The following is a 27,122-nucleotide window of genomic DNA, read 5'->3' as shown; positions in this document are numbered from 1 at the left end:
CTCTAGACGACCCCGCGCTGTTGCTCGGCAATCCCGGGTTGCGCATGCGCAGGCCGAGCGGTGTATTTTTATTGGCCGGAATTGAGGGCGCGCGCTGAGCTCGCGTGGGCCAGCTGATCGCGCGCTGAGGGGATCCCGGCTCCCTATTCCTTCCCGGGGTGCCTCCTGGACCTAGGTCCAACTGGGTCCCCGCGTCCGCAGAGCCGGGGCTGCTGTTTTCGCTCGGCCTCCAGCTCAATGGAAGAGCCTCCCGGGAAGCCCCTCAGCTGTGCGGAGAAGGAAAAGGTGCCACGGGCGTGGGGAGGGCTGATGCGGGACTCTGACCCGCTGCCTAGGACTTTCGGCCTGGTCTGGTTTCCTCCCCTGTCCGAGGCAGCAGCCTCCCCCCGACCTACCCTTCTGTTAGGGTTGCGGGGGCACCGGAAGTGAGAGTGTGGAGGGCCGGCGCTTTGTGCTCACGTGGTGGCGTTTAAACAAGATAAATTTTCATTACAGTAGCAATGCATAAATACAAAGTGCAGAGCTTCGGGGATAAAGCTTGAGTCCCCCTGGACATCCTTCCTCCTCCCTGCGCGCACACGGAATCTGGACTTCCTCCACCCCACGCCTGTGTACATCCAGATCTGTGTGTGTGTGTGTGGTGGTAGGAGCCACCAAAAAGTCATATGTACTTATTAAGGAGGAGAATGTTCATAAGTGCATGATCTGAATGGTTCTGCAAGTTCTGTTTTTGCCCATTTTTAATATCCATGTTAGGACATGTTCACTTACCTTATTTAAAAAAAAAAAATTCAGTTATAGATGGACACAATGCATTTATTTTGTTTATTTAGTTTTACATGGTGCTGGGGATCGAACCCAGGGCCTCACACGTGCTAGGCAAGTGCTCTACCACTGCGCTACAATCTCAGCCCCTCACTTACCTTATTTAAAAAAAAAAAAAAAGTTCTGTGAGGATGGTGTAGTTTGGAAGTGACCTTGTTTCTTTAAATATTAATCTGCTTAGAGGCTTCTAGCTTGTTTCCAGGTTCTTGTGCTGCTGTTAACTTGATTGCATCTCGTGCTAACTGTGCTAGAAGTGTACTAAACTCATTCACATCACCCATCAGTTTTCTTACCCTCTTGTGGAGGTGAAAAGATAATTTACAAGTAAACAAGATAACTCCCAGCACTTGATAAGGTTGTTGCAAAGCAGGGTAGCATAGAGAGCTAAGTGCATCAACTAGAGCCCTGCTACTTAAGTTTAAATGGTGCCATTTATAAACTACATGATCTTGGAAGGATGAGTGCTTCTAAGATTCCTAGAAAGCAGAAAAAAGACATGTGGCTTTGCAGCTCAGAATCCTTTGAACCACCAAAGCCAGATAGACAAAGAGAACCCAGATTTTTAGAGAATCATAATTTGACTCAGCCCAATTCATTATTTTTTTTATTTAATGCATCTCTGTTGAATATCTACTGTGTGCCTGCCTGGGAATTCTGCATTCTATGTGCTCCTCAATTAACTTATCCCATCCCACTATGCAGCTTTCACATTTGTGGTTCTTGCTGTCCAGAATATCTGTCCCCTTGATCTTCCCAAAGCTAACTTCCTCCATCAGGGCAAGTCAATTAGTTGAAATGGTGTTCCTCAGTAATGCCTCCCTAACCATTTTTATCACCCAGTTTATCTAGGTACTTATTACCATGTGAAATCTTATCGGTTTTCTTGTATATTATCTGTACCCTTCACTGGGTGTAAATTGCATTGACCACTCTATCTCTAGCACTTGGATCAAAAACTGATACTAGTGGGTATCAGTTATATTCCAGGTGCTAGAGACACCTGGACCATTAGCAGACAAGAGAATGATTGTTGAATGACTATAGGGTGACAGCTCCTGCCACTTTCAAGAATCTCATGGGAATGGGGAGAAAAGAATCAGAATTAAAAAGACAACATAGTTAGTTGGTACTGTAAATACTGTGATAAGGGTAGCACAGAGAGGAATGGAGTGCCTAATCTGTATTTGGAGTACTGTAAATACTGTGATAAGGGTAGCACAGAGAGGAATGGAGTGCCTAATCTATCCCAGGAAAGTAAAAATCTAAGCTAAGGCTTAAAGGAATTAGGATGAATTGGCAAAAGGGGGACATGCTCTGGGTGAAAGGAACAGTTTGTGCAAAGATTCTAAGAGTAAAGAGCTTGGTGCTTTTGAGAGCTAAGAGTAGATTTATGTGGGCCAGACCCACTCCCTCCCTGCTTCTGGCTGAGAAACCCCACTGAGCACCGCTGACCCCTGTCTGATAGGCTCTGTGTCTCTACCTTTCCACTGCTCAGCATTGTTGGTGTTTTTTCTTCTTCCAGTTGAAGGAAAAATTAGCATTCTTGAAAAGGGAATACAGCAAGACACTGGCCCGCCTTCAGGTAGGTGAATCGTATTCTCTCAGATAAAGGTGTGGTACAAAATATATCAAAACAGTTCTCGACGGTAATGAAGTATTAAAAAGAAGGTATTTCTTGAGCTGCTTTTGTTTTCTCCAGCGTGCCCAAAGAGCTGAGAAGGTTAAGAATTCTGTTAAGAAAACAGCAGAACAGGATTGCTCGATCCAGCAGGAAATCTCATCACAGCTAAACCACTCAGGTAAATCCAGCCTACTTATTTATACTTGTTTTACTATAATTCTCCAGGAACATTAAGCTATCCTTTTCCACAGCCAGCAGATAAGAAGCAATACATTTTACCATAAAATTCAAGCAATAAACTATATTTGAGTTGAAATGTTTATTTAGTTTTCTTTCCCTCCTCAATGTTGAGAAACCAATTTCACGTTTAAATATTAGAAGGATGTTTTTTTTTTAATAAAACTTAACTTTTTTTTTTTTTTTTTTTTGCTAGGGATCAAACCCAGATCCTCCTTGCATTTGCTAGGCAAGGTGGAGTGTACTTCAGTGGTAGAGTGTCTTTTAATTGTACAAATCAGTGGTTCTTTACATATCCACAAATACTGTGAAAACTGTAATCACTTAAGTCAAGAACATTTTCATAACCCCAAAAAGAAACCCTGTACCCATTGACAGCCCTCCCTACTCCTTCCTAGTCCCAATCCCTGGGAACTAATCTACTTCTGTCTCTGAATTTGCCTACCCCAGAAATTCCATGGAAATGGAATTTTTACAATATGTGGGATTTTTTTTCTTTAATATTTATTTTTTAAGTTGTAAGTGGACCCAGTATCTTTATTTTATTTTTATGTGGTGCTGAGGATCGAACCCAGTGCCTCATGCATGCATTTCTACCACTGAGCCACAGACCCAGCCCTGATATGTGGGATTTTATATCTGGCTTCTTTTACGTAATGTTTTCAGTGTGCATCCATCCATCCATACACTTATCCTTGCTTCTGTCAATAATTTGTTCCTTTAACAGCTGATTAGTATTCCACTGAATATGTACAATTTGTTTATCCATTCATCAGTTAGTGAATATTTGGGTTGTTACCACTTTTGACTATTATGAATAATTCTGCAATAAATATCCATGTATAAGTTTATATATATATTTTATTATTAGGTACAGAATTCTTAGTGACAATGATGTTAGACATCTTTCCATGTGTTTATAGTGATATGTATATCTTCTTTAGGAGCATGTCTATTCAAGTTCTTTGTTCATTTTATTTTTTTAATACCTTTAATTAAGTTATGTTATTTGTGGTGCTGAGGATTAAACTTGGAGTCTTATGTATGCTATGTGAATGTTCTACCAACTGAGCTACATCCCCAGCCCTAGGTTGACTTTGTGTTGTTGAGCTGTAGGGGTTCTGCCTAAGTTCTTATCAGATATGATTTGCTAGTATTGTTTCCCATTCTGTGAGCAAAAAACTATACATATAGTTGTTTATTTAATTGCTCTTTTTTCCCCCTCACATTTCATATTGTTTAACATAAAGATGATTTTGTAAAAAGATATATGTACATGTGCATAGAGAAAAAAGTCTAGATTAAAAGTACTCTAAAAAACTAGTCATTTTTGGTGTCAGAATTCAAGTAATTTTTAATCGTAAAATTAGGGGCTTTTGAAATGAGAAAGTGATGTTAAAATTACTTGAGAAAAAGAAAAGAAGATGCCAGGTCTGGTGGCATATGCCTGTAATTGCTGCTCCTTGGACAGTTGAGGCAGGTGGATCACAAGTTTGAGGCTAGCCCAGACAATTTAGTTAAACTCTGTCTCAATTAAATGTATGAAAAAGAAGGGTTGGGAATATATGTCAGTGATGAAACACTTGCCTAATATGTGTTAAGGTCCTTGTTTCAATCCCTAGTATTCACAATAAATAAGTACATGCACACAAAACAGGTGAGGGGCTGGGGGCATTGCTCAGCTGGTGCCTGCATGAGGCCCTGGGTTCAGTCCCCAGCACCAAAAGAAATTAATAGAATTTTTTTTAAATTAAGAGAAAACATAATTGTGATAAAGAAAAAATCTTTCCATTTTAAAAAGCACCTTTTCAGTATAATTATATTGTTTCATTTTAAAAGGAAAATAATATTTGTATATATTTTTCCCCTTAGAACCTAAAAATGAAGGATCTCCTTATACGGAGTTACAAATCAATGCCCGTCTGGATGGCAACACTGGAGAAAAGACACCTATAACACTTGCTGCTGAGCCTGAGTCTTTTAACCCTGAAGATGGCCCAGAAGAACAATTACGTATTTCAGGAATGGTTGACATCCAAGAACATTGTCCCTTCAGGGCAAATGGCCCTGGTAGTGAGAAAAGGCAGAGTAAGCTTCCAGGGAGAAGAAAGAGGCAGCCAAAGAGAGCACATGTCTCACAGGAGGGCGAATGTTTCTTTGACACTGATTCACTCATACTCTCTGGAAAAAGACTAAAGAAACAGGAAGCAATCGGTAGCAAAAATCCTAGGTCACCAGTAACTGAAATACCCTCCCTTTCAAGTTGTAAGTCTGAAATTCCAGATTCTCCAGCACCACTTGTAGAAATTGATGGAGAGAATATATTAATTCCATCAACTGCCAAATCAGAAAGAGTTGATACCCCATTTAAAGGAAATAATTTCTCCAGTAACACTGAAGATCCTTTGCAGACTATACCAGATAACAGTAATCATGAGTACCTTGAACATATACCTCCTAAAGGTAATTGTGAACTCATTACTCAGGGGTTTAAAAACATTAGCCTTACTTCACCCATAAACCCGGAGGTACAAGGCCACCAAATGACTGTCTCTCCAGATAGCACAGTAGTAAATAAAGCTGCAGGCACCACTGGCCAGCTGCCTAGAAGTCCTGCATTAGAGGCAGATAATTCATGTTCTGCAAGTGAACTCCCTTATAATAACTTATCAGCAAAGATAAAGCAAAACTTAAAAGAACAAAATCACACCAAGGAATCTCCCATTAATGCTTTTAATGATAGAAATGAAAATGTTCAAGAAAATGAGGTTCTAAGTCAATCTAAGAGTCTTAGCCCGGAAGCAGTCCCTTCTGTTTCTACAGAAAATCAAATACATTCTTGCACAGTGCTTGAAGGCCTTTTGTTTCCAGCGGAATACTATGTTAGAACAACACGTCGCATGTCCGATTGCCAGAAGAAAGTAGCCCTGGAAGCTGTAATTCAAAATCACTTGGGTGGCAGGAAGAAGGGGCTTAAAAATAAAAGTAAGGAAGCACCTAAAAATTTAAACCCTTCCAATGAAAATAGTGCCCAGAGTGAAAATGAGATTTTGGACACGTGCACAGGACAAGCAATCTCAAGAAGTCCTCCTCAGGAGCTTCTCTCTCCAGCTCACATCAGCTCTCCCCCTGGGTCTGCCGAAGATAACCTCTGTTCTAGGAGGGCTCTTGTGCAGCCATCTGGTAGAAGACACAGAGGAAAAAGGAAATCAGTCTGCACCCCAGCACTAGGTCATAGTGAACTGATTTGGCCAATTTTCAGCACATTGGGTGTTAACAGATCCAATGAAGAAGTCACCTTGGGCAGGCAGCAGAATGAAAAAGCCATTATTCATGGTAAGAAGAGAGTTAAAGGTAAATTAGGTTGTGTTTGATGACAATGATGATGGCTGATAATTACTGTGCCTGGCACTTTTCTGAATGCTGTGCGGTTGCTCATTGGATCACCACAGCTTCCCCACATAAGGGAGAATCTATTTTTATCTTCATTTTCAGTTAAGGAAAAAGTAAGGCACAGGGAGACAACAACTTTAATTAATGTAATTTAATTGAAATAACAGTGCCAAGATTGAAACCTGGCAGTGTGGTACTAGAGTTCACTCATATGATTGAAAAAGCCAATCAACACTGAAAAGGAAATTAAATTTGGTGTTTATCAAAGGTTTTATTATTGTTATTGTTATTCTTACTATTGTTGCATACTACTAATATAGACAGTGTTTTGAAATAAACAGAAGTGTGTTTTAGAGTGAGCATCTGTTGAACAACTATTAGAAGTGATCATGTAATCAAAAGGACAAGATTTTAGAGGATAACAAGCAAGGATATATTGTAGTTTTAGCTTTATTCATTTTCTCAGGAGTTAATCATATCTGATAAACTGAGCATAAAACCTGGATTATCGCTGTGGCTTTAAGTAAGGTATTAGCAAACACCCTGTATAGACCAAGTTTTATTCTTTCCACCTTAAGTACTCAGCTGTCCTGCAAAAGCAGCCGTGGGCAATATGTAATTGGGACTGTTCCTATAAAACTTTTTGTACAAAAGTAGGCAGCGGGCTGCTCTGTACCTTTGAACATAGACTTCAGTGTGTGAGCTGTAATTTACTAAATTAACTTAAAATAATAATCATGACTTTTTTTCCTTCTTTGAAGTCAACAAGAATGCAACAAAATCAAGAAGTATGCATGCCAGTAATCTAGAAATGTTCGTTCTTATATTTCAAAATGCTCCACTGGGATTTTAGTAACCTACAGCTACATTTTTTTAGAAAAGTTTTTCTGAAGGTGACATTAACATAAGCTAAAATTAACTTTTAAATTAAATGAACTATTCTGTAGCATTTAGTACATTTACAGTGTTATGCAACTACCATTTCTGTTTAGTTCCAAAATATTTTCATTACTTCAGAAAGAAATGCCATACCTATTAAGCATTTGCTTTCTATCACCTTTCCCCCTGCTTCTACACTCAGCAGCTACCAATCTGTTATCTCTGTGAACTTAGTTACTGTGGATATTTCATATAAATAGAATTACTATGTGACCCTTGGGTCTAACAGCTTTCACTTATGATGTTTTCAGAATACATAGACAATGTAACATGTATCAGTACTTTATTCTTTTTTTTTTTTTTAAGAACTGAATATTACATTATACGTATGTATGACAGTTTGTACTGGTTCATCAGTTATATGCAGCTACATTTTGAATAGTATATGACCCCAGATACTTTAAGAACAATAATTTTTTGTTTTTATTTTTTTAATGTTACTGGGGATTTAACCCAGAGATGCTTTACCACTGAGCTACAGCCCCAGCTCTCTCTCTCTCTCTCTCTCTCTCTCTCTTTATTTATTTATTTTGAGGTAGGTCTCACTAAGTTGCCAAGGCTGGCCTCAAACTGGTGATCCTCTTGCTTACCAAGCTGCTGGGAAATAAATTTTTGCTTGAAAGGGAAAATAAATTGACTTACCCACAGCTGCACAGTAGGTCAGTGGTTAAGCTGGGACTTGACCCCGTTCTTCCATCTCCCGTTTAGCACTGTCAGTACCACACTGTGAGGTCCTGCGAAAGGATAGCTGCTAGTTAACCACCTACCTCTTATCTTGGCTGGGGGAAGGTACAGGATTGAACCCAGGACCTTGTATATGGTAGGCAAGTGCAATACCTCAAAGCTACATCCCTAATCCTTTTAAAAGAAAAAAAAAAAGTAATTGTAAGAAATCTCACTACATTGCTCAAGCTGGCCTCGAACTTGCTATCCACTTGCTGCAGCCTGCTTCGTGGCTGGGATTAAAGGCATGTGACACTTCTCACGGCTCTGTAATTATTTTAAGCCCTTCACTCAGGTTTCAAAGTCATGAGTAGGACAAGTAATGAACATTTTTTACTATTTAGTATTTAAAAACTCACTATTAGATATTAATATCTCTTGTTGGGTTTTGTTACTATTGTTGGTTAATTTTCTATTTTAGGGAAGGAAGTTCATTGTCGAAAAGAGGACTCCCTCTCTTCCATTAATAACGCTTATTTAGCTTTGGATGATGCTTTCAGTGTTCCATTTTATAAAAACGAAATGCTAAGTTTAAAGCAACTGTTGTCTTTTCTCAATGTCACAGACTTTCAGTTACCTGAAGACGACTTTGGGCCTCTTATGCTTGAAAAATTGAAGTCCTGCTCGGAAAAACTTATTGAGCCTCTGGAATCAAAAATGTGCAGGGAGAGGTATCTTAAAGAGGACGATTGTGTTGTTCTGGAGGAACTGAGTCCTAAACAAATAGATGCCGAAATGGAGGACTCAGAAGAGGACCTTATTGCTATACTAAGAAAAGCACATCGTCAAATACCAAATCTAAAACACCAGCCTACCAACAAGGGCCTTTCTTCGTCCATGATACTTTTTACTCCTTTAAATACTTCTGCGTCTGGCGATAACAGCACACCCCCTGTGGACCTGTGTTCATCTGCTCTCCCCATGTTAGGCACTACTCCAGCCCTTGGTTCCCAGGTGTACTGTGAAAAAGCATCTGCCAAGGTCATTGGACAAACTTGCTCTACATCCCAGCTTTCTACCCCGGAAGACACAGTCAGCCTGGCTAGTGACAGTAAGCAGTACGACAGTTCCACCAGCTCACCCAAACTGGGAACCAGCCTGCATGTGTCAGGTAGGCAAGAACAGCCTGCCCATGACCATGACTCTGGCCTCCAAGCAACACCTCTACCCACTGAGTCATTCACTTTCAGAGAAAATCAGCTCTGTGGAAATAGGTGCCTGGAGTTGCATAAACATTCCATTGAACAGGTACAAGTGTTTCTTTTGTGAAGTTTTCTCTGAAAGAATGAAATATCTTAGGGAATACAGACAGGATGACTTCCTCACCATTGCCTCCTGATGTTTAAGAATGTTTTAACTTGTTTCTTTAACATGATTTCATTGTGAACATGCATTTCATTCTGGAGAAATTAAGGTTAATTTAAAAATATATTTTTAAACATAGGGGATCCTGTTTTTTGCCATCAATGAAGCAGTTGCATTTGGAACTTTTCTCTTATTAGAGAAAATAATATATGAGATAGATATTTTGATGAATGAGTGAAGGCCAACCTTATACATAAAGTGTATATTAATGGTGTGGCTTTTGTTTGCACAGACTAAAGTAGCAGATCTTCCCACCTGTGACAGCTTAAACCCGGGCAGCCTACAATTGATTTCCAAGTTAAAGGTCAGAAGAATATTCTGTTATTATGTGTCTTGTAACATACATGTGAAAAATCTAAGGAGTTGATAAGAAAATTGAATTTGACCATATACCATCTTGTTCTTATTAAAGACAGTCATAAGAGATTTAGAGGAAAAAAAATTTTTTGAATTCTTTTTTTTACAATATTTACCTGTATTTTTATTTTGAGCTTTCCTCAAAGTTTATGTGAGGCTACTGCCAAGAGCAAAGTAATTCAACTTAGGGACTAAATTTAAATCAGGCATTTTGATGGACACACTGAGATAAGAGTCGTTGTACCTCTCCTACTCAGATGGTATACTTCTAAGATAATCATTTTGGTGATGTATAAGGAAATGTGTAGCAGTTCCAGATTTTGATGTAGTGAAATTTGGCTTTATTGTGTGATAACTGAAAATGTCTCCAAACATTACAAGTGGCATTAGAGGTAGAGGTTGGAGTACAGAATCTCTCCAGTTAAGAACCACTGATGGGCTGGGGTTATAGCTCAGTAGTAGAGTACTTGCCTAGCACACATGAAGCACTGGGTTCGATCCTAAGCATAAAAATAAAGTTATTATGTTCATCTACAACTAAAAAATATCGTAAAAAGATACTGTACCTATGTTCTGTTTCTAAAGTATTTTTTTCTTACATCAGATTTAAGAGATTTGTCCTTTTTGTTGGTCTTCCAAAAAAGTTTGTGGTTGTAGTAAATCTTTTTTTTTTTTTTTTAAATGACACCTGCCACTTAAAGGCAGGAACTTTTTTTTTAAGTCTTTATTGTTCAGTTTTTCATTTTGAACATTTTTTTTTTTTTAAAGAGAGAGAGAAAGAGAATTTATTTATTTTTTAGTTATTGGTGGACACAACATCTTTGTTTGTATGTGGTGCTGAGGATCGAACCCGGGCTGCACGCATGCCAGGCGAGCGCACCACCGCTTGAGCCACATCCCCAGCCCTAGTAATTCTTTTTTAATATTTATTTTTTAGTTGTAGTTGTCAATACCTTTATTTATTTATTTTTATGTGGTGCTGAGGATCAAACCCCGGGCCTCACATGCGGTAGACAGGCTCTCTACTGCTGATCCACAACCCCAGCCCCTGTATTAAGTATTAATTGAATATTTTTTAGCATTTCTCCTTAACTTATTTCAGTTTTATCCTTGATAAAAATTTCTTCCTTCTGTTCATTTGTCGTTTTTTTTTTTTTTTTAACATTATTTTTCTTATTTTTAATAAATCTGTGTACAATTGTGAATTTCTCCTGGAAATGTTCTGGGGGTTTCAATACACAGTATTTTCTTCATCATAATTAGAGGTAGCATATTATATGTGATTTCAATGTAACTCCCTCTACAATTCATGAGTGGCTTACCAGAATGTTACCAAATTATTAAGTTCTCATGAACTATCCTTTTGTGCTTAAATAAGAATTTATCCCGGGCTGGGGATGTGGCTCAAGCGGTAGCACGCTCGCCTGGTATCCGTGCGGCCCGGGTTCTATCCTCAGCACCACGTACAAAGATGTTGTGTCCGCCGAAAAACTAAAAAATAAATATTAAAAATTCTCTCTCTCTCTCTCCTCTCTCTCTCTCTTACTCTCTACCTTCTCGTGCTCTTTCCTCCCAAGCCCTGTCAACCACTGATCCTTAAAAAAAAAAAAAAAAAAGAATTTATCCTATCCTGGAGTTACGTGTTTTAAATCTGTCATCATGTACATGTCTATAGGCAATATTTTAAAATAAGATCCACAGAACTCTTTCTTTTGATGTGCATAAAACTTTTTACTACCTGGTACTTCATCTAATCCTTGTAATTCGTCATTTTTTATATTTATTCTTTTCATAAAACAGACCTCAGGTATCCCTTTAACATAACTGTTGTTACCATTCTGGGTCAGAATCCTTCTGGTTCCTGTTCTGTGGATGTTAGTGCCATGTGGTGGGAACGAGCTGGTTTTAAGGAGCCATGTATCATAACAGCTTGTGAATATGTAGTTTCTCTTTGGAGACCTCTGGATACTTGGCAGTGGGAAAAAATCTACACCTGGCATTTCACAGAGGTAAGTCAGAACCTTAGAAGTGATGGAACTGGAACTCAGGGATGTCATGCATGGGGCCCTGGGTTTAAATCCCAGCACCTCAAAAAAAGAAGAATCTTAGATATCTTAGTAGTCATTTGTGTGATAATATAGCGAACAGCTTGGCAACATTGGGATCTCTGACCAGAAGTGACAGAGCAGAAAGATTTTGGTTTATTTTTTCAACATTTTATTATGAAAATTTTCAGCCAGGAATGGTGGTGCACACCTATAATCCCAGTGGCTCAGGAGGCTGAGGCAGGAGGATCGCAAATTCAAAGCTAGCCTCAGCAAAAGTGAGGCGCTAAGCAACTCAGTGGGACCCTGTCTCTAAATAAAATTCAAAATAGGGCAGTGATATGACTCAGTGGTTGAGTGCCCCTCAGTTCAATCCCAGGTACCAAAAAAAATTTTTTTTTTCAAACATACAGAAAAGTGGTACACTGAACACCCATGTACCCACCATCTAGACTCTGCCATCAAGATGTGCTTTATTACCTGTTTATCTAAAAAATAATTTTTACACAAGACCTGTTTGTGGAGCTTGAATTTCATGTCCATTCTGACTTTTAAACTAGCTTAAACCTGTGTTCCCTGCCCTTCACCAAAACATCATTTCTGCTTTCTTTATCATGCAGAGCTTCATGGTTGCAATCCTATTGTGCTTTAAATTTTTTAATCTGTCTTTTCTCCCTTACCATGTAAGTAAGCATTTTTCCTGGTGGCTAACGTGTTCTTCATACTGGTTTATATTTCATTCTTGTTTTCCATTGTAGTCACAGCTTCTAGCCCTGTGCTCAGTAGAGATGCTCAATAAATATTTATTCAGTGAATAAACATTTTTATTTAGTTTTTTATTTACTTTGGTGCTGGGGCTTGAACCTAGGGCCTTTTGTATGCTAAGCACATGCTCTACCACTGAATTATACTCCCAGCACCTAAACATAATTTTCTTTTTTTAATAGATAGTCTCACTATGTTACCCAGGGTAGCCCTGAACTCTTGGGCTCAAATGGTCCTCCTGCCTCAGCTTCTTGAACAACTAAGATAAATATATAGTTTTAAATGCAGCATAATGTTCTCTTTATTCACTTGTTAGAATTTACTTAATTATTCCCATTATCATAAGTATAAATTGCATTAAATAAATGCTAACTCAGTGGGCACACTGGTGTGCGCCTGCAGTCCCAACTACTGGAAAGGCTGCGACAGGAGGATCACTTGAGCTCAAAGGATCAAGGCCAGTCTGAGCAACACATCAAAACCTATCTCAAAAAAAAAAAAGGAATTTTTTTTTTCCGCTGAAGGAAATGCCAACTAAACTTATGCAAATAGTATACATAGGTTTACAACTTACAAAAAGAAAATATTTTCTGAACCTATTCACATTTGTTCACATGTCGGAAACAGTCTTGGTATAGTGAGAATATAAAAGAATGTGATAAATTTTGGAACATTTAGATTAAAGTTAAACAACCAAATATAATTTGAGTGTGCTTTGTTTTATTTAGGTACCTGTGTTACAAATAGTTCCAGTGCCCGACGTTTGTAATCTTGTATGTGTGGCTTTGGGAAGTTTGGAGATCAGAGAAATCAGGTAATTCCCAAGGTGATTTCTTTTTCTTTTTTTCCCTTTATCTTTGTCTCTGTCATCTTGTTTTGAGTGGAGGTTATCACCTAGGCTTAGGGTTTTGGTTGGTTGGTCTTGTTTTTTGAGATGGGGATCTTGCTATATCGCCCAGGCTGGCCTTACCCTGGGATCCTCCTGCCTCAGTCTCCTGAGTGGCTACAATTACAGGTATATAGCCAGCTCTAGGCTTCAGTCTCAAAAAAGAATTTGGATTTAGATTTAAAGAGAGATTTGTTTACAAAAAAAAAAAAAATCGGGCTAGGGTCGTAGCTCAGTGGTAGAGCACTTGCCTCACATGCATGAGGCTCTGGGTTTGGTCCACAGCACCACATAAAAATAAACAAATAAAAATAAAGATATTGTGTCCATCTACAACTAAAAAAATATTTTAAAAATCAACAAATGGCATCCTTGGTTGAAATTTCCATTTGAAATTTGCACTTAGCCCTTTAATATTAAATATTAAAATATATACAGACAAATGTTGTATGTATTCTGTTGGATATGGTGGTGCATGCCTGAAATCCCAGCGGCTCCAGAGGCTGAGGCAGGTGAATTGCAACTTCAAAGCCAGCTTCAGCAATTTAGCAAGACCCTGTCTCAAAAGATGAAAAGGGGGCTGGGGTTATAGCTCAGTGGTAGTGTGCTTACTCACATGTGGAAGGCACTGGGTTCGATCCTCAGCACCACATAAAAATAAAATAAAGGTATTGTGTCCATCTACAACTAAAAAAAGAATTAAAAATAAATAAATAAAAAGGACTGGGATGTGGCTCAGTGGTGCACCCCTGGGTTTAATCCCCAGTACCAAAAAAAGAGGGCTTACTCCTGGGTTCTCCCCATTTTTCCTCAGGGCATTACTTTGTTCCTCTGAGGATGAAAGTGAAAAACAAGTACTACTCAAATCTGGAAACATAAAAGCTGTGCTTGGCCTGACAAGGAGGAGGCTCGTTAGTAGCAGTGGGACCCTTTGTGATCAGCAAGTGGAAATCATGACTTTTGCAGAGGACGGAAGGTAAGCAAAGCATTGATTGATTGTGACTATTAGATGGAGAAGCATTTTCTCACAGGTTTCAGAGAAAGGAGATGATTAGGATCCTGTTTTTCTGTATTGAATGTCTCAGTGCCAGGTTACCACCTAGAAGCAAGTCAGAAAAGCAGAGGCCAGATATGACAGGAAAGAAGTCAGCAGAGCGGGGAACATCAGTGAATAGAGTTTGATTATTCTTCAGACTTCTTTTAAATCTCTGCGTTCCCCTTATGTATTAGAAATACCTCAGCCGGGCTCAGTGGTGCATGCCTGTAATCCCAGCAGCTCGGGAGGCTGAGGCAGGAGAATTGAGAGTTCAGAGCCTGCCTCAGCAATTTAGCGAGGCCGTAAGCAACTCGACGAGACCCTGTCTCTAAATACAATGTGAAAAGGGCCGGGGACGTGGCTCGGTAGCTGAACATCCCTGGTACCAAAAAAAGAACAAGAAGAAGAAGAACCTCAAAGCCAGGCTGGGGATGTAGCTCAGTGGTAGGTGCCTGCCTAGCATGTGTGAGGCCCTGGGTTTCATGTCCAGAGTACCACCTCGAAGTCCTGGACCCAGTCCTCATTCCACACATTTGGTGGCCAGTGCTCCAGTGACCTTCCAGATGCTGACTTGACTACTTGGAAACATCCATTTTCAGTTCTGTGCTCTTTCTCCAGCTCCAGGCCTTTGTGCCTGTTTTTTAGACATCTTGAGGACATCTCAAATTCAACCTGTAGAAAACTGAACTCGGACATCTTCTTTGCCATATCCTTATTACACTTTTTCTTTTCTTTCTTTTATTTTTTCCCTTTGATTTTATTTTTATGCTGGGGATTGACCACCCCTAGGCCTTGTGCATGCTTAGCATGTATACTCTACCACTGAGCTGTACCTGCAACTGGTTACACTATTATTATTCATCTTTCCTAATAACAAATGGCAAGGACCTTATTTGTCTTATTTATTCATGACCTGTGGCATTATTCTAGGCAAGAGACAAAAAATTAGCTGGCTCAGTGACCTATGCCTATAATCCCAGTGACTTAGGAGGCCCAGGCAGGAAGATTGTAAGTTCAAGGCTGGCCTCAGCAACGTAGTGAGACCCTGTCTCAAACAAAAGAATAAAACAATCTGGTGATGTAGCTCAATAGTAGAGCACTCCTGGGTTCAATCCCCAGGACTGCAAAATAAAACAAAACAGAAATAAGTGTTTGCTTAAGTTACAAAATTTTTAGTAGAGATGGGAAGAAGCAGACAAATTTGTGAGAAATAAGACAATAAAGTCACTAAGACTTGGTTAGTGACTAGATTGAGAGGAAGGAGACAAGAATAATGTGCAGGTTTCAGGGATGGTCATCTGGGTAGATGGTTGTATAGTTGTTGAGATAAAAATGTGAAAAAAAATGAGATTTAAAGAGAAAGTTTGAGCTTAATATTGGAAATGATGATATTGAGATACTTGCAACATCCCAAGTAGCTAATAGGAAAGAAATGTGAATTCATTGTAGGAAATTTAGAATATACAGTTATCTGCTTAATTTTTTTTTTCAGTGTTAGCTTAAATTTTATTATGTTAATTCAATAATGTGTGAAGCTCTTCTTAGAAATTGCTTTGTTGCCGTGCATGGTGGCACACGCCTGTAATCCCAGCGGCTTGGGAGGCTGAGACAGGAGGATCAGGAGTTCAAAGTTAGCCGCAGCAAAAGTGAGGTGCTAAGCAACTCAGTGAGACCCTGTCTCTAAATTTAAAAAATACAAAAGAGGGCTGGGATGTGGCTCAGTGGTAATGCCCCTAAGTTCAATCCCTGGTACAAAAAAAAAAAAAAAAAAAAAACTGCTTTAGTGTACAGTACTAATTTTTAATACTGTTTTAAATTCAGAAGCAAAGAAAAACAGTTTTTGATGCCCCCTGAAGAGACTATACTTACTTTTGGTGAGGTCCAAGGGATGCAGGAAGCTCTGCTTGGTACTACTATCATGAACAACATTGTTATCTGGTAAGCTTTCCCTTGAGGTCCTAGTTTTCTCATCCTTAAGTTGGGGTATGCCTCTGATTGTACAGGACAGTGACGGTTAGATAAGAGACTGTATAAACATGGCTGTTGTTAGTGGGGTTTTTTTTAACTGTCAGATGTTATATGCTTGTCTTACCAAGAGAGTTGCATTCATTTAGAGTAGACTAGTTTAAAATAAATGGAATTTTATTGTAAAAATGTACAGTTGTTTTTGCTTCTGTTTAATGGTTGAGTAATTTCTGTCAAATGAATTTTCCTACCTCAAATAACTACAAACTCTAGAAAAAAATATAAAAGCAACCATCTGAAGACACCAGAAAGCAAGAAAAAGAAGAAAGATAATGGATTTCTCACCTAGAAGGAGGAAATGGCACAGAACAAGTTTTTTATTCTTAAAGCTTTAAGCCAGGGGCAGTCCCCAGTCCTGATTTCTGGGTGACGAAAAGCCTAATAGCAAACATTTTGTCCTGCCAACTTAAAGAACCAAAGGACAGAATTCAGGTGGCCACAGCAGCTAGAAAGCGAGGGAGAAAAGTCCTAAAAAGGAGACCAAAGAGGAAACCCAAAATTCTGAATACAATTATTACCTAACCACCTGACTGATCCTTTATCTGCATTGCCCGGGGTAGACTGTGAGCAACCCAAGTAAGGCCAAAAGAACTGAACTGGAATTTCAGCATTTGAAATTCAGCCAGGTTAGTTGTTTACTAGAGCAAGCAAACAACATAATCAGTGTTTTCAGAGGAACCTAACAGAATCCAGAGTTTTTGCAACATATTGTATCAAGATATAATCCAAAATTACTAGATGTACAAAACATATATAACATATTTGATAACATATAGGAACCAAATTAACAAGTTTAGTATAGGGAAGAGTCCCTAACCACCCAGCCACTTATTGTCTGAGTACAGGAGAGAGCCCTATCCAGCTATAGGCACTTATAAGTTCAATTTATTAGGAAAATATATTGACTTTTTTTTTCTCCCGCTCAATAGCCTTGTCTGTTAACTGTTTCCTTGGGACTAAAATGGGTCTTAGTAAGAGGAAGTTATTAGTGTCACACTACCCTATCTATTATGTATCATCTGACCCCAGCCCTCTGGAAATAAACTAGAAAACATGGCCACTGAGAGAAACTTTGTCTTCTCTCCACTAGAGAGCCTCTGAAATTTGCCTTCATTGTTCTAGTTGTCCAGGAGACACCATTTCCAGAGGCCCTGCCACCTAGAACAGCAGTATCCACTCCTGGTGCATTCCCCAGGGTTTGTGTGCAGTCTTATTTGAAGGCATTATTCTTTCTATAAGTTGTCTTTCTATTCTTTCTCCTGTTTCTATAGTCCAGACCTTAATTATTTGATTCAGGACTTAAATATAATAATTGGTCTCCTTGCCATTGGTCAATATTCAACCACCAAATCATTTTTTTTCTTTATTTCCAGGGTACTTGGGATTGAACCCAGGGGCTTGTGCATGTTAGGCAAATACTCTACCACTGAGCTACACTCCCGCCATGTTGACTTCTCTTCACCTTCCGCTTCCCGTTGCTCTACTACAAAACTGTCTTCTTTGGTATTCTGTACTCCTTAGCTTCTTTTTTTCCTGCCCTTTTTCTAATAGTATACCTTTGGCGTTTGGGTTGTAATAGATCACAAAGGGGGGCTGGGGATGTGGCTCAAGCGGTAGCGCGCTGGCCTGGCATGCGTGCGGCCCGGGTTCGATCCTCAGCACCACATACAAACAAAGGTGTTGTGTCCACCGATAACTAAAAAAATAAATATTTTTTTAAAAAAAAGATCACAAAGGTCGGGAGTGGGGAGGGATCTCTTTACTAGGCTTCCCTTGCAGAATATCCTGTTAAGGAACATCTTCACCCCACAGCTGCCTTGAGTTTCCTGTCATCTCAGTTTCACTGATGTTTCCCTCTTTAAATTTATATAGCCCTTGTTTTTTACTTACTGGTTACTACATTATATATTTTTTCTTTTTTCTGGCAATTGAAGATAAGTGCCATGTCTTGCATCTGTTCTTAGTGCTTTCCCTAGTTCCTTGCCTAGGCTAGTACTCAAATGACATCAATCATATTATCTGAAGAAACTATCATTTGACCTTTTGGGCTCTATGTAATGTCTATCTGTTTGTTTGTTTGTTTGAGGGGGTTTGGGCATTAGAGATTGAACCCAGGGTACTTTACCACTAAGCTACATCTTCAGTCCTTACTTATTTTTTATTTTGAGACAGGATCCCACTAAGTTGCCCAAGCTGACCTTGAACCCCCAGTCCTCCTGCCTCAGCCTCCTGAGTGCTAGGATAACAGGCATGTGCCACCACACCCAGCATCATATTTAACATCTGATCTGTTAGATATCTATAGTGATTCATGTTACACTTGGGATTTGAGTGGCCATATTTGGTAACTTGCTAGAATTTTAATATTTTATATTGATTAAGCTATATTGTTGAGCAACATTTTTCAAACAATCAAAAGATAACTGAATCTCTACTTGTGTCCCATTCTCTTTGAGGGATGTAGAGATGAATCATCTGAATCCTGGCCCCAAGGCTTCTAAAATCTAGTAGGTAAATAAGACTCCTTTACAATTCACAGTGTATAATTCCAGTGAAATTCTTTTATACTTCACACACATTCAAAGTGATAGAGGTTTGGGCAACATGCTTTGGGATCTGGGGAAAAAGCAATTGCTGAATATAGAGCATATGCCAACTTTTGTAGGGGATGAATGTATTCTGGTTTTCCTAGTAGGAAAACCTTGCATGTGCCCATGAAATTTTAATTTTCTTTCTTCAGGTTTTTAAACACAGTTTCTCACCAAAGAAAGTTCTGTATTTGTTGAATGAACATGTTAAATCCTATCATAGCATATATTAAATACAAAATGAGGCATATGGACAGTACTAGAATTAGATGAGAGGAGAAGACTGAACTCATAAGAGGAGAGAGGGTCTAAATTGAGTTCCTGCATCTTGGAGGAGCTGGGACATCATCTCTGCAATGGGGAATGGACGGGAACTGGCCTTTAGAGGAAAGATAACTTGACCAAAGATCTAGAGCCACAGATATACACAGTGTCCTAAGCTTGGTAAAATTTCAGGCAAGGGAGAAGCGAATAGTGTAGTATTGCATACAGCACTGGATTCGTGAGGGTTATAAATGCCGTGAAGGAACTTGGACTTCATCTTGTGGCTCAGAGTCACAATCCTCAACAAAGCCAGGACGTGGTTCCCACAAATGTTCCCTTTGTCCTTCTTCCTTGTATTCACCCTCTTCTCTACTTTCTTCTTCCATTTTTTACTCTCAGTCTTCCCTTCTCTTTTCATTAACTTGGTCTAGCTGTAGTGTAAACGTATAATGGAGATCGACTCTAGATCTGTTTTTGGTATAGTCTCACCCAACCAAGTTTGGTTTCCTGGCCGTTGTCCCCCATGGAAAATTTAGGCATAGCAAAATCATAAACATAGTACTGTCCCATATGCCTGTTCAATACCAAGTAAAACGAGATAATGGAAAACTGTTCTCATGGAATTTGGAGAGTTATCTCTAGTGGTGGAGCAGATAAATAGGTCTATTTAGCTAAGGCTAAACTATCAAACTATTGGCAAAGTTAACCTGTAGTTCTGCTTTGAGCTAAATCTGTGAATAAACAAAAATGAAGTGCTGTGTCCCTTAGTTTTTCCCTTGGTCACCTTGTATTTATGCTGTGATAAATAATATTATGTGAATACCAGTTTGCTGGAAGAATGTGATCAGCTTATTTATTTCTGGTGTCTTAAGGAATTTAAAAACTGGTCAACTCCTGAAAAAGATGCACATTGACGATTCTTATCAAGCTTCCGTCTGTCACAAAGCCTATTCTGAAATGGTAAGTGCTGCTCTGGGACCGCTTGGTGTTGACTTACATGCTGTTGTTGGTCTCACCAGCAGACCCTCCCTGTTGACAGTTTTTCCAAAACTGGATATCAGTGTTTGTTTTTTCATGATGTTTATGAATGAAGATAAGTGTTGGTTCAATGTAGTTACTTATTGAATTTCCTGGCTTTATGACTTATAGGCAAATGTTTATTCCCAGTTATGAATTTGTTGACTAAAAAATATGCCTATTATGAGATATGACTCCAGACCACATTGCCATAAATGATGTGAGATATGAATGAGTACCTTTAGAGAGGATGATTAAATTGTCTTAGACATGTTTTTCTCTTGAGCTTAAGTGTTCTCATATAGAAACAAACGTAGTTACTTACCGTTGTTAATAGACTTAACTTACAGTCTAGTTTTGACGTCCAAACAGGTTGAAGTTAGTTGTCCCCAAGTGAGGACTAACCCACATGAGCATCTACTGTTAAAGCCACAAGCAGAGGCTCAGTGCTCGTGTAGACACTGGGTATCAGTGGTGACTCTGAGAGCATCAGCACCCAGACGCTCTAAACATGAAAGATGTGTGATCTTAGAAAATCTGTCACATAATCTTTTTTTTTTTTTTTTTAAAAGATAGAGAGAGGGAGAGAACTTCAATATTTATTTTTTAGTTTTCGGCAGACACAACATCTTTGTTTGTATATGGTGCTGAGGATCGAACCCGGGCCGCACGCACGCCAGGCGAGCGCGCCACCACTTGAGCCACATTCCCAGCCCCTGTCACATAATCTTGAGCCTAACATTTTTCATCCTTGAAGCAAGAAGGTTGGATTTGTCTCTAGAATTTATCTATTGTGCATTTAAATAAATTTATATCTTTTGTGTTACAGCATTAATACTTTCTTGATATTAAAACATTTAACATAAATGTATTAAGTAGGCCTGACATGGTGGCACACCTCTACATTCCCAGCTATTCAGGAAATTGAGGCAGGGGATTGCAAATATGAGGCCACCTGGACGACGTAGGGAAACCCTGTCTAAAAATAAAAAATAAAAAGGACTAGGATGGAGCTCAGTGGTAGAGTGCCCCCCTGGGTTCAATCTCTGTTACTACAAAAAAAAACAGCAACAGATGTTAGACACTAACAGTTCCCCATAAAGCCAACCTTCAAAAATAATAATAGTTCACTTTTTATTTGTTTGTTTGTTTAGTAGGCTGGAAATGAACCCAGAGCCTTACATGTGCTAGGCAAGTGCTCTACCACTTATCTGCATCCCCAGAGAGCACAGATGGGCTTGGCATACTTTTCCATCCAGGACCACATAGCAAATATTTTCACCTTCCCTGAAAATAGTGTCTCTGTTGTAATTCTCTACTCTGCTATTATGGCATAAAATCAGCCTTAGACATATATGAATGGATGTGTCTGTATTCTAATAAAACTGTGAGCTAGGAAATCCAAATTTCATATAATTAACCATTTCTTTTTTTTTTTTTTAAGAGAGAGGGAGAAAGAGAGAGAATTTCAATATTTATTTTTAGTATTTGGCGGACACAACATCCTTGTTTTTTGTGTATGGTGCTAAGGATTGAACCCGGGCCGCACGCATGCCAGGCGAGCTCGCCACCGCTTGAGCCACATCCCCAGCCCTAATTAACCATTTCAAACTGAAAAATATTCTTACCTCAGGAAAAATAAGTGTTGGGTCAGAATTGGCCTGTGGGCCATTGTGTGTTAACTCTTTATTAAGTATGTGGCCTTTAACATTTTAAGATTCTCAAGTTTTCTAAATACAAAGGTAATTCATTTTTATTTAAAAATTCATTCAAAAATGCAGAAAGTAGAAAATGAATGCTAATCGTAAAATTACCTTACAGTTTAATTTTCCCTTAGTCCCAAAGAGAACTTTCAATGTATAATATGTCTGTACATGTACATACATATTTGTATGTATGTATGTATACACACACTAATATTATTAGAAGTTGTAATTTAAAAACTGGGTGAGATTTTCCCACAGAAACAGCCATATGTGACAGTATCTTTTGTTGTTGTTTTTGTTTATTTTATCTTTTGTAGTTTTTTCTTCATTACCTTAGTAGAGAGTAATAGTGTCTGAGTTTCAAATAGACTATTATGGTCTGGGCTAAGACTCTAGTCTCCCCTTAAAAGGTGGTTTTTAGGGGCTGGGGTTGTAGCTCAATAGTAGAGCATTTGCCTAGCATGTGTGAGGCCCTGAGTTCGATCTGCAGCACCACATAAAAACTAAATAAACAAAATAAAGGTATTGTGTCCATCTACAATTTAAAATATTTTTTAAGTTGTTTTTCTGGAAAAATGTGTTCTGAATTTCCAAAAAACAACTTGCAGGTGAGTATTTATAATTCGAGGACTCCCTATATGTGTTTCTGTGTCCTCCTTCCCTGTACAACATTTCCGCAAATGGAAATTTGCATGAGATGTTGTAGTCATGGAGGAAGTCGATGGGTCAGTTAGATTCCTGCTTGGCAAGACTGGCCGAAGCACATATCGGGAGCCCTGTGCTCAAGAAGCTGGAAGTCCAGCCTGGTGGTAATGTCAGCATTCCTGTCTGAAGAAAAAATGAAGCCAGTAGTTCAGTCCTGGGTATTGTGGAGCCTGTTGATCATTCCTATTATTCTTTGGTTTTTATCTCTGCCAAACATGCTCTTCATGGTGTATTTGGTTATTGATTTTTTTTTTCCTTAAATTAGGGGCTCCTGTTTGTTGTTCTGAGTCACTCTTGTGCCAAAGAGAGGGAGGCGTTGGGCAGCCCTGTGTTTCAGCTGATTGTGATTAACCCTAAGACGACCCTGAATGTTGGCATGATGCTGTACTGTCTCCCACAGGGGCAGGCTGGAAGGCAAGTGCTTGTGACTGCTGATCTGTGGTTGTGACAGTTTGGAAGGCACTCTGCAAATACAAAAACGAGATACCTTTGTGTCACTTTAATGAATGGAAAACATGAAATACTATAATAATAAGGTTAAGAAGTAGGATGAAGTTAGTTGATTTGAGTCAAACTCCCAGATTCCCTTATATCCATTGATCCCCATCGGTATGAGCTTAGATTGCCTTTTTTTTTTTTTTAATGTGTATTCAGTCTGGGCAAGGTGGCACACATCTGTAATCCCAGTGGCTTGGGAGGCTGAGGCAGGAGGATCATGAGTTCAAAGCCAGCCTCAGCAAAAGTGAGGCCCTAAGCAACTCAGTGAGACCCTGTCTCTAAATAAAATACAGAATAGGGCTGGGGACATGGCTCAGTGTTTGAGTGCCCCTGAGTTCAATCCCTGGTACCCCAACCCCTCAAAAAAACACATGTGTATTCAAGCCCTGTTTTTTTCTGTAAGGAAAATGTTTATTTTTATTTTTTAGGAAAATATTTTAAATACACAGAGTATCGCACATTCTCTATGGAATCCTCACAGTGTATGTTCTTTCCTTAAGACCTAAATTAAGGAACTTTTAAATACACTTTAGGAAGACATCTTCACTTTGAAATCTGACTGAGCCTCCACTGTGCAGGCAGTTGTTACTTATTGATAAACATTTCTACACGTGGGTATTGACTGACACTAATGACACAGTTATTGGCACCCCGGGGGGTTCTGATTTGATAAACTTTAGAAGTAGTGGATATTGTTAGGTCAACAAAGCAACATCTGAACATGTAAGTCCTGGAGACTACCTTTATTGATGTGTGAAATTAGCAGCAAGGATTGGAAAAATATAGTCAATCCAGAGTAGAGTCTAGCTTTAATAACTTGTAAGGATGAGGAACCTGGATGGTTTTAATGCCTGTTTCTTTGGACCTTGTGCCAAACCTGCTTGTTCCAAAAGATAGTTTCTGTCCATGTACACTTGGCCAGCTGTGGCACTTCTGCAAATGTTTTTAGCAAGAATATCATAACTGCCAGGTGCAGTGGCTCACAATTGTAATCCCAGCAACTCAGGAGACTGGGGCAGGAGGATTACAAATTGGAGGCCAGTCTTGGCAACTTAGCAAGACCCTATCACAAAATAAATAAAAAGAGGTTGGGGAATGTAGGTCTATGGTAGAGCACTCCGAGTTCAATCCCTAGTATCCCACCTGCAAAAATCATAAATATTATCTTCAATTTGTGTTTACACATAGAACTTGCTGTTTTGGGTGTGAAGAGAGAACTGTAGTAATTGCCCTAGAAACTGAAGATGAAGATAACTACTTGGTCAAGCATTTCCTTTGTCACTTTTTTGGGGGGGCATGGGGGATTACCAAGGATTGAACCCAGGGGCACTTAACTACTAAGCCACATCCCCAGCTTTTTTTGTTATTTTATTTTGAAACAAGGTCTCACTGAGTTGCTAAGGATGACCTCAAACTTGCAGTCCTCCTGCCTTAGCCTCCTGAGTAACTGGCATTACAGGCGTGCATCACTGCACCCATCTCCTGTTAATTTTTAAACTCATTTATTCAGCAAACTTTGAAAGCCTATTTAATGCCAATCCTGTGGGAAGTATCTGTTCGGGCTGCTATAACAAAATACCATAAACTAGGTAGCTTACAAATAACAGAAGCTCATTCCTTATAGTTCCGGAGGCTGGGAATTCCAAGATCGAGGCACTGGCAGATTCCATCTGGTCAGGTCCATTTCCTTATTCATAAATGGCACTTCTTCACTGTGTCTTCATCTGATAGAAGGGATGAGCCAACTTCTCTGAGACCTCTTTTATAAGGGCACCGTCCTGTTCATGTGATCTCTGCCCTGATGGCCTAATCACCTCCTAAAATCCTCACCTCCGAGTATCATGATTAAATTTCAACAGATAAATTTTGGAGGAGAGCATAACAAAGCACCTTTATTTCCAATCTCGTGGAAGTTAGAAATAAATACTAGAGACTGCTGTTAGGTGCACCAGATGCCGTATGTGGGGCTCACATTGTTCGGGAGCAAAAAGATGGAGGACCTTCCGAAGAGTAAAGGGTTAGGTATTCAGAGCTGGGTAGCAGTAAGGGGATATAAATATCATTCTGTTCATTCAGAGAATATTCCTTGAGGCTGCATAGGCATCGGCTCTGCAAAGTGCTGATGATATGACACTGAATGATAATAACAGATAAAAGCTTTTTATTTATTTATTTTAGAGGCAGGGTATCACTGAGTTGCTAAACTCGTCGCCATTGCTGAAGCTGGCTTTGAACTCGCAGTCCTCCTGAGAGCCACTGGGATTACAGGCGTACGACACTGTGCCCAGCTGAAAGCTGATTTTTTACTGAGCATTTCCTGTGTGGCATGGATTGTACTAATAAGTGTTTTTATTTTTGCTGGTGCTGGGAATTGAACCCGGAGCCTTGTGCATGTGAGGCAAGCACTCAACCAACTGAGCTAGATCCCCAGGCCCCCTTATAAGCTTTTTTATTTTTTTTATTTTTTTGGTTAGACATAATATCTTTATTTATTTATTTTTATGTGGTACTGAGGATCGAACCCAGGGCCTCGCATGTGCTAGGCGAGCGCTCCACCGCTGAGCCACAACCCCAGCCCATAAGCTTTTTATATGAACTGTTTCATTCAACTTCACAACAGTCTTATGAAACAGGTGCCCTTATTATCCTTATTTTGCTGATGGAATTAGTTTACGCCCAGGATCACATAACTCTTACATTCTAGAACTTGGAATCCAAACCCAGGTAGCTGGCTGGTAAAAGGCAACCAGATTTCTGCTTCATGGTGCTTATGGTTTCGTAGGGGAGACACCCCACCAAGTATGGCAGTAGGATAATCTCACCCAGTGCAAAGTGCTACAAAGATAAAACCAGAGAATGTAACAGAAGGGACAGGGTACAAATGTGGGCTCTTTCAGATGGTTCATTGGGTATGGCCTTTTTATGGCGGTGACATGCCTGATGATGACAGGAATCCAGCCTTGCTGAGATCTGGGGATTGAGCCTGCCCAGGCGAGAGAATAGTAAGAGCAAAGCCACTGCAGGGGACTGGGTTTGGCTAGTGTGGAGAGAGGGAGGAAGGCCTCCGGGGGCTGGTGTGCAATCTGAGGACAGGCAGGGACTGCAGTGCCACACACGAGCCCCTGGTCCTCTCAGGTTGGGCACTCACAGCCACAGGGAGATTGTTCTGGTTGGTGCTCTAGGGCTTTAGGGAACATGGTTTGGGGCTTTTTTTTTTTTTACTTAAAAAAAAAAAAAAAGCTTTTTTGACATGTAATCTGAATTGTCTCTTCTCTGCTTGATACCAGGTTCCTAGAAGGGGACGTGAAAGATCATTTTGCAGCAGCAGTCTTGACTTCTGGGACAATTGCCATTTGGGACTTACTTCTGGGTCATTGCACTGCTCTCCTTCCACCCATCTCTGACCAAAATTGGTCTTTTGTTAAATGGTCTGGTACAGATTCTCACTTACTGGCCGGACAAAAAGATGGAAATATATTTATATATCGCTACATATAAGTTAAGAGGGAAATAACAGTTTTCTGGATATGTGGGCCTCTTTTTTTCCCTTTGGAGTACAACTGTAAAGGAATATCTGAATGACGTTTAAAATAATTACTTGTGTCCATCCAGAGAGACTTATTTTTATTCTGCTGGTGGTGGCACTACTGATCTTGAATATTTGTTTATACTTACTTTGGGGGAAAGGGCTTTAGGTCAGTTTTTGTATTCCCAATATTTGCACATTTGCTTTTAAGAAGTGTATATAAAAATTCAAATGTCAATAAATATTTATTTTGATAAATTCTGCTTGGCATATTTTTTTCCTATTTTATTTAGCTCATTTTCAAAAACAAGAACTAGTTACTATACAGCTAGAATATTTAGCCAATAATGTTTGCATAAGGAGTGTAAATTTCACTTAACTGAATATACTAATATGCAGTATACTTTTTATGCTATTTGTATTATTTTACTTTCACATATATACTAAAAAGTGATACAAATCTATTAATTTGGAAATACTGTTTTTTCATTCTCACATGCCCTTTTTTTTTTTTTTTTTTTTTTTTTTGAGTACTGGGGATCTAACCCAGGGCATCAGGCATGCTAGGCAAGTACTCTACCACTGAGCCCGATCCCTGGTT

At 39.3% G+C, this 27,122-nt stretch overlaps 1 protein-coding gene across 3 annotated transcripts; it reads left to right on the top strand.

Moving 5' to 3' along the window:
- The first annotated feature begins 63 nt into the window (after window positions 1-63).
- Palb2 (partner and localizer of BRCA2) lies at window positions 64-26,779 on the top strand. Of its 3 annotated transcripts, XM_071605628.1 has the most exons (13): window positions 64-285; window positions 2,348-2,407; window positions 2,525-2,624; window positions 4,556-6,019; window positions 8,304-8,986; window positions 9,336-9,407; window positions 11,308-11,469; window positions 12,999-13,084; window positions 13,971-14,132; window positions 16,014-16,130; window positions 19,942-20,029; window positions 22,763-22,911; window positions 26,283-26,779. In XM_071605628.1, exons 1-13 carry the CDS (start codon window positions 238-240, stop codon window positions 26,491-26,493), a joined length of 3,402 nt encoding a protein of 1,133 aa, XP_071461729.1. In that variant the 5' UTR covers window positions 64-237; the 3' UTR covers window positions 26,494-26,779. The 3 variants fall into 3 exon arrangements, with proteins under 3 accessions (XP_071461729.1, XP_071461731.1, XP_071461730.1); XM_071605630.1 differs by lacking the exon at window positions 11,308-11,469; XM_071605629.1 differs by lacking the exon at window positions 16,014-16,130.
- The last annotated feature ends 343 nt before the right edge of the window (window positions 26,780-27,122 follow it).

This window comes from Marmota flaviventris, chromosome 19, assembly GCF_047511675.1.
Source record: "Marmota flaviventris isolate mMarFla1 chromosome 19, mMarFla1.hap1, whole genome shotgun sequence".
NCBI classification, from domain to species: Eukaryota; Metazoa; Chordata; class Mammalia; order Rodentia; family Sciuridae; genus Marmota; species Marmota flaviventris.
Note: the sequence above shows the minus strand (reverse complement) of the source record. Positions and strands in the feature narration are given on the sequence as shown.

What these genes read in the sequence shown, in the direction of transcription:
- Palb2 (XM_071605628.1), top strand. Translation starts at nt 238, where the DNA reads ATGGAAGAGCCTCCCGGGAAGCCCCTCAGCTGTGCGGAGAAGGAAAAG. An exon ending in ATCACAGCTAAACCACTCAG is followed by an intron (nt 2,625 to 4,555) that starts GTAAATCCAGCC and finishes TTTTCCCCTTAG; the next exon opens with AACCTAAAAATGAAGGATCT. An exon ending in TGAAAAAGCCATTATTCATG is followed by an intron (nt 6,020 to 8,303) that starts GTAAGAAGAGAG and finishes TCAATGTCACAG; the next exon opens with ACTTTCAGTTACCTGAAGAC.